We start from the raw sequence: 13,243 nt of genomic DNA, 5'->3' as shown, positions 1-13,243 counted from the left end.
ATATTGTATGATGAAAATTGTAAGAAATTGAATTCATACATTTAGGATAATGTATGGACTGATATTTTTTTGTGTATTAAGTATTGATGCGTGTGTGGTAACAAAGATCTCATAGCTTCACTGATGATTTAAGTCACATAGACTAAGATCTCGAGTGGTAAGATGTTGATAGAGGAGTTCAGGCACACTGTGACATGTGAGATGCACGACTTAGGTTGTATTGAACTTCCCTTATCCTTTCTCTTGGATTCACTAGTAATCTAAGTCTTGGGTACTGGATCAGGTGTTAGTCTCTGGTAGGACTAACTTAATACGGGGTTCCGAAAGACGTTCATTGTTATTTTGTTTGTTGAATATCTTGGATGTGTAGATCCATGTGGGATCTATGTGATTTTTTATGTTGGGATTTGAAGAAGATTGAATAATAAGGAAATTGATCAATGTAATTTGGCTTGCTCTTTTGATTGAATTGTGTATATTATAAAATTTTATTCTCACTACCTTACCCTTGCTTTTCTTATTGTGTTGTGAACTGCAGATCATTGTACTATGTACACGAGCAAATAATCATATAGGTGGAGGAAAGTCTGGAAGGCTTTAGAATTTTGTTTTGAGCTATGAACGGTAAATATTTTGTATTTTTATACGTTCTAATCATGTATTAGGAATATTTTTAAAAACTCTAAGCTTGTATATAAACATGTAGAATTTGTATTGTAATAGTTCGATATATTTTTGGGTGTTACCGTTAATAATAAACTTTTCTTATAAGGACTCAACCCACATGAAATGTAATTATAATATGTTGTGTCTGAAAAATATTGTATTATAAATCTTTAAATTATATCACTATGTGAAATTGAACCCAGAAATATATTAATTAAATATTTTTTTTAATTAGTATACCACAATTAAAAAATATATATATATATATTGAAAGAGAGGGAATCATAAATAACTAACTAACCTTATCTTGGAGAAAAAATTAAAGACTCACAATGTTATATTCTTTTACTTTATGGTGCTAAATTATTTTCCTATAATTTATAAATTTGATAAACTAATAATATATTCTTGTAATGTAAGTGGTACAAGTAAGTTAGGTAGGAATTAATGGATGAAGTACCCTTCAGAATGGATAATGTACATACATAACTCTTAGGAATCAAATTGTACAGATAACAATTATTTTCATATAGAGAAAAAATTGTGTGCTTATGTGAATGTGAATTGGTGTAATACTTATCACAAATATAAATTATTTTAATCTATTGAATTTAGAATATCGGTTTTTAATTTTATATATGTTTAATTTCTGTTATTTCAATTAATTAAAATTTAAGTTTAATATATTTATCTGATCCTGCCTGCTGACCGGGACGCTAGAACCTTGCCTCGTCAAACCTGGATCGACTTCCGCGCCGTGTTAGCCTCTGTCTTTCACCGCGATCCACCTCAAGAACCTGCAAAAGACAGAACGGCGCCGCTGCGGCCGATCACGCTCCGACGCCCAAGTCAGCGACTGAACCACCAATTACCAAGAGAAAACTCAAGAACTCTAAGGAATCGTGCAAAGTTTCTCTCTCAGCGTACTCAAGATTCGCAAGCGTAAAGAAGCAATCTAGACGTGCGTACCTCAGAAGTTCGTTAGAATCTCTTATATACCTGCGCACTTTCTCTCTTCAAACAGTTACACTTCTGGACACGTGGCTCGCATCCAGCTGTACACGCGTCACCATCTGGAGCATCCTTGACTTGGGCGCCACTTCTTACTCTTCAGGTTTTTTGGCTAAGTTACTTATGCATGACACAACTCAGTGCATAGTTGCCTTGGAGCGTGATCTCTTCTGAGTGGCGAGTTCGGGTGCCTTCGTACACACCTTCCCTGTGGTCTCGCCGGTCGTCTTCATGATCTACTCTACCTGCTTCACCGTGTATGTTCAGGTAAGCTGTCTCCTGAGCTCATTCTCTGGCTAGCTAGGAAATGACTATCTGACTTCATCTTCGGCGATGTCCTCGTTTCGGCGATCTCTAATCACTTGGTCGCCTGGGTTCACATCTGGCGACTTCATCTTCAACCCGGTGACCGCCGGTTTAGGTATGCTGGAGATCGGAGCACGCCAACTTAATAACTGGCGACTACACGAGCCCCCCGACTTCCTTCCCTTCTGCCAGCCAGGTGTCCCGTTCAACACGCCTATATAATAGCCCGATGCCACGTCATCACTTCCGACTACCAGGGCGGTACACAAGCCCCTCAGTCTTAAGCGAAGACTTGTCCAGCGAAAAGACTAAAGGAGTCACGTCACTACCGATCTACGTGGCGCTGGCGCAGAATTCCAAACGTTCGTACTTTCTGCTTTCCTGACGCTCCACCAAATACTTTCCCAATCGCCCGACACGTGGCTTCATCAACGGTCATCTTTAGTTGTCGTTTACGCTTCCAAAAATCATTTGAAAAACCCTTAAACCCATTTCATTTCTACTGTTCCATCATCTCTTTGCCTTCTCAAACGCTCTGAGTTTCTTCTGCAAAACCCACGACGCTCTTCAACTCTCTGAATCCCCAACTTCCTTCAGCGTTCGTCTGATCATCGAAAGGTACTCCCTTTACTTCTTGTGTTGATATCTACTGCATTTTAACCGATTCGCATCATCCATTAACTGTCTGGTGCATACGCTGTGGGTGGTTTCTTCTTCTTCTCCCTTTTCGCACTTAGGGTTTCGTCTTCCATTTCTCCCATCATAACAAACTTTCGTTCGTTCGTCTTTTTCATCCTTCGTTCACAATCAAGTCGACCTTTGCAACCTTCGCTCACCTTTCTTTTCTTTTTTCCTTTGCAGTTCCTGCGATGGCTCGAACAAAGACCACCGCGAATCCTCCTCCCTCGTCACGAAACCCTCCATCTCAAGCTCATAACCCACCGCGAGCACCTGGTGCTTCCTCCTCCCAGGCTGAGAGGCCTGCAACCTCTCGCCCCAATCTTGCTCAGGCAACTCCACCCATAGCCGGAGGTGCCTCCATTCCTTCCCCAGACTATAAGAAGTTATACCCATGGGCCACTTCAACTTTACTGAAGGAGACTTCTTCAGTAAACTCCGCTGTGGCAGTGCTTCGATTGAAGAAAGGGGACGAGCCCAACCTTTCGTTCCACAAGGAACACGATGACAAACTGACAGTGCTGCCTTGCCCCCCCGACGTGCCAGTCTACGCAGATGACAAAGGGAACAACGGCGAGTTGTTTTGCTTTGTGTACACCACCTTATTCAAGAAGGTGAAACTTAGGTTCCCCCTTACCCGTTTCGAACGGGAATTACTAACCGAGCTCGACATCGCCGCCGCCCAGCTCCATCCCAACAGCTGGGCATTCGTGCGGGCGTTTCAAATCGTGTGCGCACATTTGGGACTACCGGCCTCGGTAGACGTGTTCCTCTTCCTGTTCGAGGCCAAGAACCCGGGAGATCGCCTTTGGGTGAGCCTGAACGGGATTGCTGGGAGGTCGATCCTCTCTATCTTCCAACAATCTTACAAGGACTGGAAAGGTAAATTCGTCCAAGTGCGCCAGAATGATCGGGACACCTCGCTGCTCGACGGCTTTCCCTTGTACTGGGTAAACAAGGGAAATAAAGACTCCAAGGGAAGCTTTAGAAAGCCAAGAAGCCCCGACAACATGGGTGCTTTAGACAAGGACCTGTGCCTCTTCTGGAAGAGCATGGCAGCCGCGAACATTACCTTTCTCACCTCTGCGATCATCTCCTTTGAGTTCTTCGAGGGCCAACTCGAGGCTCGCATAGGTTAGTGCTTACCTTAACATCTAAGTTATTGCCCTGTGCTGCACCTCTGTTATCTGTTACTGGGCGTCTTGTCTGTTGCGCACTAGACTTGGTCTTTATTTTCTACACCACTTGTCTGTCTCATTGCATACTTACCCATGTGTTTATTTTTGTCTTTGAGCTGACCTGTATACCTTCGCATTATGCAGATCTCATGCTGGGTAAAGGCAAGCTAGCTGAATTGAGGGCGCTCGCCCGAGCTCATGGGTTGGCGTCGGGCTCCCAGACTGTGCCCAACTCAGTGGTGGAGATCGCCGCCTGAGCAGATCGCCCCCTCAAGGCCCAGCTCCTTCAGAAGCCTTGCCCGCCCCACAACGCAAAAAACTCATCCTTAGGAAGCCAAAGAGGAAAACTCCTCAGGTGGTGAGTGATGAAGAAGAGGACGATGAGGCAACTGAGGATGGCCTCATCACCAAAAGGAGAAGGGTGGCACCTTCTTCACCACCTGCTCCACCTCCTCTTCCAACACCAACACCGCCTTCTCCCCCAGCTGCAACTCCGCCAGTTCAAGCAGTGCCTTTGGCGGCTGCACTCCCTGCAGTTGAGGCTACTGAGCCCAACTTCATGGAGAACCCTCCGAGCGCCTCCACGCCATTCATATCCGCTGGAGAGGGTCCTCCTTCAACCGCCTCAAACGCCGAAGCCGCGCCAGGTGGGGATGAAGGTGCTCACAACTCGCCCATCATCATGACTGAGTCCCCCACGTCACCACCACGCCAAGAAGCTCTACCTCAACAACCAATCCAAGAGGGCGTTGGTGAGAGCCAGCACCAGGCTCCTTCAGCGCCTCCACAAACAGCAGTTGCAACCCTCCCCCTCGCGGCTAAGGGGATCTGGGAACCCTTCACGGCCAAACTCAGAATGATGGCAGAGGACCTCCCCTCCATCATATCAAAGGCTGTGGAGAGTTCAAGCAAGAAACTTCAGGACAACATCTTCGTGCTCCAAGAGGAGAATCGCCTAATAAGGATCGAGGCGGAGAAGTTGTCTTGCAACCTTATGCTGGCAGAGATCGACCATTCGAGAGTGGAGGACGCTATGAGCACTGAGCTGAGGGTGGCGCGCAAGGAGGCCACCGATCTACGCCATAGGGTGCACCTCTTAGCTCAAGAGAAGATTGAGCTGGAGAGCAAACTGGTCCCCTACCGTCTCAAGGTGGCCGACCTGGAGGCATCGATCAAAGCAATGCAGCCAAGGTGGAAAGCCTTGAGAAGAGGTCAGTAGATCGGGAGGTCCTCTTGGGGAAAGTTGAAAAAGAGAGAGATGACACCATGGCTAAGCTCGCTGAGGCCAAAGAGGAAAACGAAAAGATCGCCGCAGAGCTGGCCCAGGCGCAGGCGGAAAACAAGAAGGTTACTGAAGACCTCTTTCAAGCTCGTGAAACAACTGAAGAACTAAAGAAATGAGTTAACGAGTTAGAGCAGCAGACCGAGGGGCTCAAGAAGCAAACTGAAGATCTCGAGCTGAGCTCTGCCCAAATCCTCGCTGCTGGGTTCGACGCCGCCCTGGAGCAATTTGCCTGCCAGTACCCTGATTTGGATCTCTCCATGGTGTCGCTAAACAATGAAGTGGTGGATGGGAAGATCGTTCCTTCTGAAGACTAGTTGCTTCCCTCCATCACTTATTCATCTGTTTTCTCTCTTACACACACTTACTTGTAATAATTTTTCCCTTTTTGGTACATGTATTTTGAACTGATGCCACTGTGTTATGACATTTCCTGCTTCTTTATATAATCTCCCTGTTAGCTTTATTTCTTCTTGTATAAATCTCTTAAACGAAATTGACTTAGCAATTCTGCGAGCGTGACTGTTCACTAACTGCTTCAAACTACCAACTTTCGAACGATAGTCTTCTAACAACTTGTGGACTTTTAAGATAATGAACCTCAGCGCGAAACCACTTTCCAAACAACGAGTTTCAACCCAACTAATAGTTTAAAACATAGCTCACCCGATCTGCCTTATCAAACGACGTATGTTCAGGTAAGCTGTCTCCTGAGCTCATCCTCTGGCTAGCTAGGAAATGACTATCTGACTTCATCTTCGGCGATGTCCTCGTTTCGGCGATCTCTAATCACTTGGTCGCCTGGGTTCACATCTGGCGACTTCATCTTCAACCCGGTGACCGCCGGTTTAGGTATGCTGGAGATCGGAGCACGCCAACTTAATAACTGGCGACTACATGAGCCCCCCGACTTCCTTCCCTTCTGCCAGCCAGGTGTCCCGTTCAACACGCCTATATAATAGTCCGATTATGAAATAATTTAACTCATTAAAATGTAATAAAATAAATGCAAAGTTAAAAATTTAACGTGGAAATTGACGCCTTTGTCATTGTTGTTGGTGTACTTATCCAGGACAACCACCCATTATCCTTTTTCAGCAAAAGAATTTGTTCGCGCCTCTAAGTCTCATCTATGTATGTCCGAGAGATGTATGCAATCACATAAGTAGTTAAAAAATGACGTTAGTATTTGTTGGGAAACCATTTCAAAATTTATACAGATCAAAACAGTTTTAATACACTTCTCTTCCAAACAATTCAAACACCAGAACAACAAATATGGATAGTAAAATTACAAGGCTTTGACTTCCAAATACTGTACAAAACTTTGGGAAAACAACGTGGTAGCCAATGCTCTCTCGCGTCAAAGGCCTCCAACTTTGTCATTGTTGTTAGCCATCTCATCTGCACCTAGGAAACAACCACTGCCTCTCACGTCAAAGGAAACAAATTAATTCAAGCTTGCACCTAGGACCAACCACTGCCTCATGTCTTCTCCATGCGTCAAGGCCTATTGTTTTTGTACCGACCCGTCCCCGGGCGTTGACCAAAGTCAAAGTCAAAGTCAAAGTCAAAACATATGGTGGGACCCACCAAGGGGCCCCAAGGGAGGAAGTCAATAGGTTGACCACTTTGGGCGTTGCCAGGTGTGGGCGTCGCCAGGTTGAGGCATCGTTGATGTCACCCCCCGATACCCACAGGTAGGGAAGACCGTGGAGGGGGCGGCACAGTAAGGGGTCACGGTATGAGCAAGGAGGCCTCGGGCCCCGGTACCTCAGAACAGTAATGAAGAGAAGAGAAATGTGGCTTCAAGGCCATAATCCCAGTACCAGTAGGGGGTAGCCTGACTCGTGAAGTACCCACGCCACCTCTGGAGAATCCCTGGGACAGATACGACCGGGGAGAGGGCCACGCCCAGGGGTGAACCATGTGCGTGGTACGAGAGGAAGGCAGATACACTTCCAGGGCGAGTGACTAGAAGCTGGGGCGCATGAGTTGGCACCCAGGTAGTCACCCCTCGCGCCAGATGCACTTCGAGGAAGGAAGACTTACACGCTGGAATTTCCCTAAGTTGGGTTACAACGTTGTAAGGCCTTCCACGTGGAATCGCGGTCAAGTCAGAAGGACACGTGGCAGTAAGCACTGAAACCCAACGTATATAAGCTTTTCTGAAACCTTAGTAAGGTACGTTTTCACAAAGTTTACACACTTTCTGATCATTTGCTCGCTTACTCATTGTATGCACGGGTGGTTGGAGAGAGAGAGAGAGTTAATTACGATTCAGTTACACACTTTCAGAGCATTCAGTTACGGTGCTCCGAGACGGAGGTGTTTGGTGTCTCTTGCTTGCTGACTTGATCGTCGGAGTGCAAACGGCCGCGAGGGCGCCTTTTGCTCACTCCTTTTCAGGTACTCACGGCGGAGTAGGGTGAAGATCTGAGTTGGAGACGAAGGAGTCCTTTTCGCGAGTCAAAGCTACGCACGAAGATCTTCTCAGTCAACCGGCAGTAACATTTGGCGTCCACCGTGGGGCGGATTTAAAACCTCAGTCCCACCGCAAGTGTTCAGTGGTTCAGTCGCAGTTTTCGTGTTAGTTTTTCAAGAGTTGTCCAAGATCCACCGTTCATCGTCAAGATTACGCAGTTTCACCGATCGCTTTCGGTTCAGTTCGAGTTTTCGTCGTTCGTTGGTGGAGTTTAGATCGTTTCACCGTTCATTGTGGAAGTTGGCTTAGTTTCCACCGTTTGTTCGTAGTTTCTTTGAAGTTTGCTGAAGAGCCACCGTTGTTCATGGTTTGTTTGTGGTTTGCTCTGTTTTCACCGTTTTTCCTCGATCTTGATCAGTTTCAATTGCTAGTTCTTCGTCTTCTGGAGGTTTCTACCGTTCGTTCGTATTTTCGTTTGTTTTTACCGGAAAAGTTGTCAAGAACCACCGCAACAGTTTGAAGATTTCCAAGAACTGCAAGAAAATGAGGACAACTAGGCAGAGTTTGACACGCGCTGAGAGTGGAGATATGACCATGCAGTAGGTCATGGATATGATGCAGGGATTGCAGGAGGCAATGGCAGCATCGAAGGTTGAGCAAGAACGCATGCAGGCGGATCTCGCGGCATCTCAGGCGAGAAATGAGGAGTTGTGTCGTACGAATGAAGAGCTGTGTCGCGGGTTGCGCAACAACTCAGGGCAACGTGATGTAGATGATCGTGATTGCTTCACTCCACCGAGGGAGTTTTCCACACCGTTCTCACAGTCAATCATTGAGGCGGTGATCCCTCATACGTTCGTGGGTCCTAAGGTGACTTTCACAGGGATGGAGGATTCCGAAGCACATCTCACTGCGTTCCACACGCAGATGATGCTGGTAGGCAGATCCGACGCCGTAAGATGCAAGCTCTTCATGAGCACTTTGACAGGGATGGCCACATCACATCGTTCGCCCAGCTCTCCCAGCTGTTTTGCGAATAATACATAGCAAACAGGGCTCCACCACCAGTATCGTATGACTTGTTCGATGTGAAGCAATATATAGGCGAGACCTTGAAGGAATATATCAATTGTTTCGGAGCCTACGTTGTGAAGGTTGGCACCACAGAGGAGCCCATGATTGTCTACGCGTTCAGGAAGGGGGTGTGCCCTGGGCCTTTCTGTGAGTCAATCATCCGCAACCGCCCCCAAACTTTTGCTGAGATAAGGCGTCGCGTTGTGGAACACATTGCCACTGAGGGCGAGGTATGCGAGAAGCGCACAAGTGTTGCACCCGCACGCCCAAGAGCACTGTCGCGTGCACAACCCGCCAAGGTCAACGAGGCCACGACGGGAAGGAAGAATTCGGAGAGGAGGCGCCCATACGATGCGAGGAGGCCCCAGGCTAGGGGGCGAGCAGTGGGGAACAGGCCGGCGAGGGAGGGGAATAGGCCGCTGAGGCACAATTTTGTGGTAGAGTTGAAAGATCTCATCGTCGTGCCTAACATAGCAGATAGGCTGAGGCCACCAGTGAAGACTGACAAAGTAGTGGGACCTCACAAAGACTTGTGGTGCAAGTTCCACCAGGCCTTTGGGCACCACATCAACAACTGCTTGGCATTGGGCCATCAGTTGGATGAGCTTGTGAAGAACGGTTTTCTGAAGGATTATTTGGCCGGATCATCTACTTTCGCAGCTCTGGCGATACCAGAAGAGGAGCAGGCACACGAGATGCCGATCCATGGGGAAGTCCACACAATCTCTGGTGGCTTCTCAAAAGGAGGGCCCGTTGCCTCTCAGCGCAAGAGGTATGTGAGGTCAGTTAATTCAGTGGCTGAGGAAGGTTCAGATGACCCGTGGGAGTCAGACCTTATGTTTACCAAGGCTGACCTACGTGATGTCGTCCCACATGATAATGACCCCGTGGTCATTTCGGTCGTCACCGCTGGGAGGAGGGTGCACCGAGTTCTAGTGGACCAGGGCAGTTCAGCAGATGTCATGTTCTGGTCCACCTTCAACAAGCTGCAGTTGTCCCCAGATCTGTTGATGCCCTACACTAGATGTTTGTATGGGTTTGCAGGGACCAAGTAGAGGTACATGGCTACTTGGAGCTAAGGACGACGTTTACGGATGGAACGACATCACGTACCGAGAGCATTCGATACTTGGTAGTGAATGCCAATTCAGCTTACAACATTTTGTTGGGAAGGCCTGCGCTGAATAGGCTAAGAGCAGTGGCCTCCACACGCCACATAAAGATGAAGCTGCCAGACCTTAGTGGCCGGGTGATCGTGATCAAGTCTGATCAGGAGGAGGCCCGGAAATGCTACGAAAATAGCTTAAAAACGAAGAGGGGCGTGGTCATGGTGATGGAACGCCCGCCCGTTTCAGATACGCCAATGAAGGTAGAGCCCTTGGAAGAGGCGATGCCCGCGAAGTCGACGCCTGTCGAGGCCACACCCGCGGAGGAGACGCCTACCGAAGACGCGCACTTAGAAGAAACACATGGGGAGGCCTCGCCGATGGAAGAAGTATACGAGGGGGTCTCGCCCATGGAAGAGTTATCAGAGGAGGCCTCGCCTGAGGTACCCGGTGAGGCGACACCTATAAGAGAGGGCCGCAGAAGCGAGTCTCGTGCAGAGAGCGTGCGAGACAGGCGACCCCAACCAGTAGACAATGTGGTCGAAAGGTGGATTGGTGGCAAGGTATTCAAGTTGGGACGATTGCTGAGCCAGGAGGAGCAAGATGAAGTGGCAGCGGTGATCTCACGCCACCTAGACGCGTTCGCATGGTCTGCCTCGGACATGTCAGGTATCAACCCAGACTTTCTATGCCACCACCTCACCAAGGACCCCAAGGTTCGCCCTGTACGACAGAGGAGGAGGAAGTTCAACGAGGAGAGGCGCCTCGTCGTGCAGGAGGAAACGAAGAAAGTGCTAAGTGTTGGGCACATCAGGGAGATCCAATACCCTGAGTGGCTGGCCAATGTCATCTTAGTGAAAAAGGTGAATGGAAAGTGGAGAATGTGTGTCGACTTCACGGATTTGAACAAAGCGTGCCCTAAAGATTCGTACCCATTACCTAGCATCGACGCGTTGGTGGACAGCGCCTCAGGCTGCAAGATGCTGAGTTTCTTAGACGCATTTTCGGGGTACAATCAGATAAAGATGCATCCACGTGATGAGAGCAAAACGGCGTTCATGACCGAGACGTCTTGCTACTGCTACAAGGTCATGCCGTTTGGGCTGAAGAATGCAGGCGCCACCTACCAGAGACTGATGGATAGGGTCCTCGCACCTATGCTAGGAAGAAATGTGCAGGCCTATGTTGACGACATGGTGGTAACCTCTCAAGAGAGAGGGCGACACACAGCTGACCTGGAGGAGTTGTTCGCCACAATAGCCAAGTACCGCCTCAAGCTGAACCCGGAGAAGTGCGTTTTTGGGGTTGAGGCGGGAAAGTTCTTGGAATTTATGCTCACTGAGAGGGGGACAGAGGCGAACCCCGACAAGTACGCAACCATCATAGCCATGCGAAGCCCAACCTCGGTGAAGGAAGTGTAGCAGCTAACGGGGCGCATGACGGCTTTGTCAAGGTTTGTATCAGCTGGTGGAGATAAAGGCCACCTATACTTTCAGTGCCTAAAGAGGAACAGTCGTTTCGTGTGGACAGAAGAATGCGAAACAACTTTCCTCAAGCTGAAAGAGTACTTGGCGACTCCTCCCGTGCTATGCAAGCCACAGGCAAGCGAGCCCCTCCGTTTGTACTTTGCAGTGACGGAGTGGGCCATTAGCTCTATGCTGGTCCAAGAGCAAGATCAAGTGCAGAGGCCCATCTACTTCGTAAGCAAGGCCTTGCAAGGCCCAGAGACGAGGTACCAATCGTTGGAGAAGGCAGCGCTGGCAGTGGTATTCTCAGCCAGAAGGCTCCGTCACTATTTTCATAGCTTTATAGTGGTGGTGATGACGGACCTCCCCATTCAGAAGGTACTACAGAAGCCAGATGTCACTAGGAGGATGGTTCGCTGGGCAGTGGAGCTGTCAGAGTTTGATATTCAATACGAGCCCTGGGGGTCCATCAAAGGGCAAGTCTATGCAGATTTCGTTGCAGAGCTCTCACCAGGAGGTGCCCCCCAAGAGGTGGAGTTAGGATCGCAGTGGATGCTTTCAGTGGATGGGTCCTCCAATCAACAGGGGAGTGATGCGGGGATAGTTCTGGAGGGGCCTAATGGGGTGTTGATCGAGTAAGCCCTACGTTTCGCCTTTAAGGCAAGTAATAACCAAACTGAGTATGAAGCTTTGATCGCTGGAATGATCTTGGCCAAGGAAATGGGTGCACAGAGCCTCTTGGCAAAGAGTGACTCGCAACTGGTCACAGGACAAGTGACTGGGGAGTATCAGGCAAAAGACCCGTAGATGGCGACATATCTGAAGTATGTCCAAGCGTTGAAGAGAGTTTTCGCTATGTTTGAGCTGGTGCATGTCCCTAGAGAACAAAATGCCAGAGCTGACCTGCTCGCCAAGCTGGCCAGCTCAGGCAAGGGGGGAAGGCAGAGGACAGTCATCCAAGAAACGATCAAAACGCTGCGAAAGTTTGTGGCAGATAATAAGGTGGATGTTCTTCACATCAGCGCGATGAGAGGAAAGCCGAGGAGTCATCGGTCGTTAATTCAAGATACGGCGAGGGCACCCCGTGTCAGCGCTTATGCGGCCTCGCCCGAAGAAGAGAAGTGTGTGCAAGTGTGTGTCGTGGAAGAAGGGGATACATGGATGACGCCTTATAAGCGATACATTACAAATGGGATTCTCCCAGCGGAGCTTGGAGAGGGCAAGAGGATAAAGAAGAACTCCGCAAGGTACACTCTCATTGATGGAGTGCTATTCAGACATGGGTTCACGCACCCAATTCTGACATGTGTGAGTGGCAACGAGTGTACGAGGATCATGTCGGAGATCCACGAGGGGATTTGTGGAAGCCACGTAGGGGGAAGATCATTAGCTTCCAAGGTAATTTTCACAGGGTTCTATTGGCCATCGGTGAGGGAAGATTGTGTGAGATACGCCCAGCGATGCAAGTAGTGTCAGATGCACGCTGACTAGCACAAGGCGCCTCCAGAAGAGCTGAGGTTGATTTATAGCCCGTGGCCTTTCCACACATGGGGAATCGACATTCTGGACCCTTTCCCTCTGGCGATAAGGCAGATGAAGTATTTGATAGTCGCCATCGAGTATTTCACGAAGTGGATAGAGGCAAAACCAGTGGCGCAGATCACTGCACATAAGGTACAACACTTCGTATGGAAGAACATTGTGTGCCGCTTCGGCGTGCGGAGGCATCTTATTTCAGATAATGGCACTCAGTTTGCTAGCCTGCAAATGAGTAAGATATGCTCTGAGGTAGGCATCAAGCAGGTGTTCGCATCTGTCGAACACCCCCAGACAAACGGACAGGTGGAGTCCGCGACCAGAATTTTGTTGAGGGGGTTGAAGCGACGACTTGAGAAAGCTAAGGGGGCGTGGGCAGAAGAGGTACCAAGGATCGTGTGGGCTTACCACACCACGCCTTAATCTTCCACCATGGAAACGCCGTTTAGCCTAGTGTACGGGTCGGACGCCATGATCCCAGTGGAGATCCATGAGAGCTCACCCCGTTTTCTAAG

General features: G+C 48.7%; 2 protein-coding genes across 2 annotated transcripts; both read left to right on the top strand.

Annotated features, from left to right (window-relative positions):
- Positions 1-8,152: 8,152 nt before the first annotated feature.
- LOC137816967 (uncharacterized) lies at positions 8,153-9,675 on the top strand. Its single transcript, XM_068620159.1, has 2 exons — positions 8,153-8,482; positions 8,701-9,675. Exons 1-2 carry the CDS (start codon positions 8,153-8,155, stop codon positions 9,673-9,675), a joined length of 1,305 nt encoding a protein of 434 aa, XP_068476260.1.
- Positions 9,676-11,999: 2,324 nt separating this feature from the next.
- On the top strand, positions 12,000-12,662 carry LOC137816966 (uncharacterized). Its single transcript, XM_068620158.1, has one exon. The coding sequence runs from the start codon at positions 12,000-12,002 to the stop codon at positions 12,660-12,662; it is 663 nt and encodes a 220-aa protein (XP_068476259.1).
- The last annotated feature ends 581 nt before the right edge of the window (positions 12,663-13,243 follow it).

The sequence above is a fragment of the Phaseolus vulgaris genome, unplaced genomic scaffold, assembly GCF_000499845.2.
Source record: "Phaseolus vulgaris cultivar G19833 unplaced genomic scaffold, P. vulgaris v2.0 scaffold_14, whole genome shotgun sequence".
Lineage (NCBI taxonomy): Eukaryota > Viridiplantae > Streptophyta > Magnoliopsida > Fabales > Fabaceae > Phaseolus > Phaseolus vulgaris.
The sequence above is the reverse complement of the archived record's forward strand: the minus strand, read 5'-3'. Positions and strand labels throughout refer to the sequence as shown.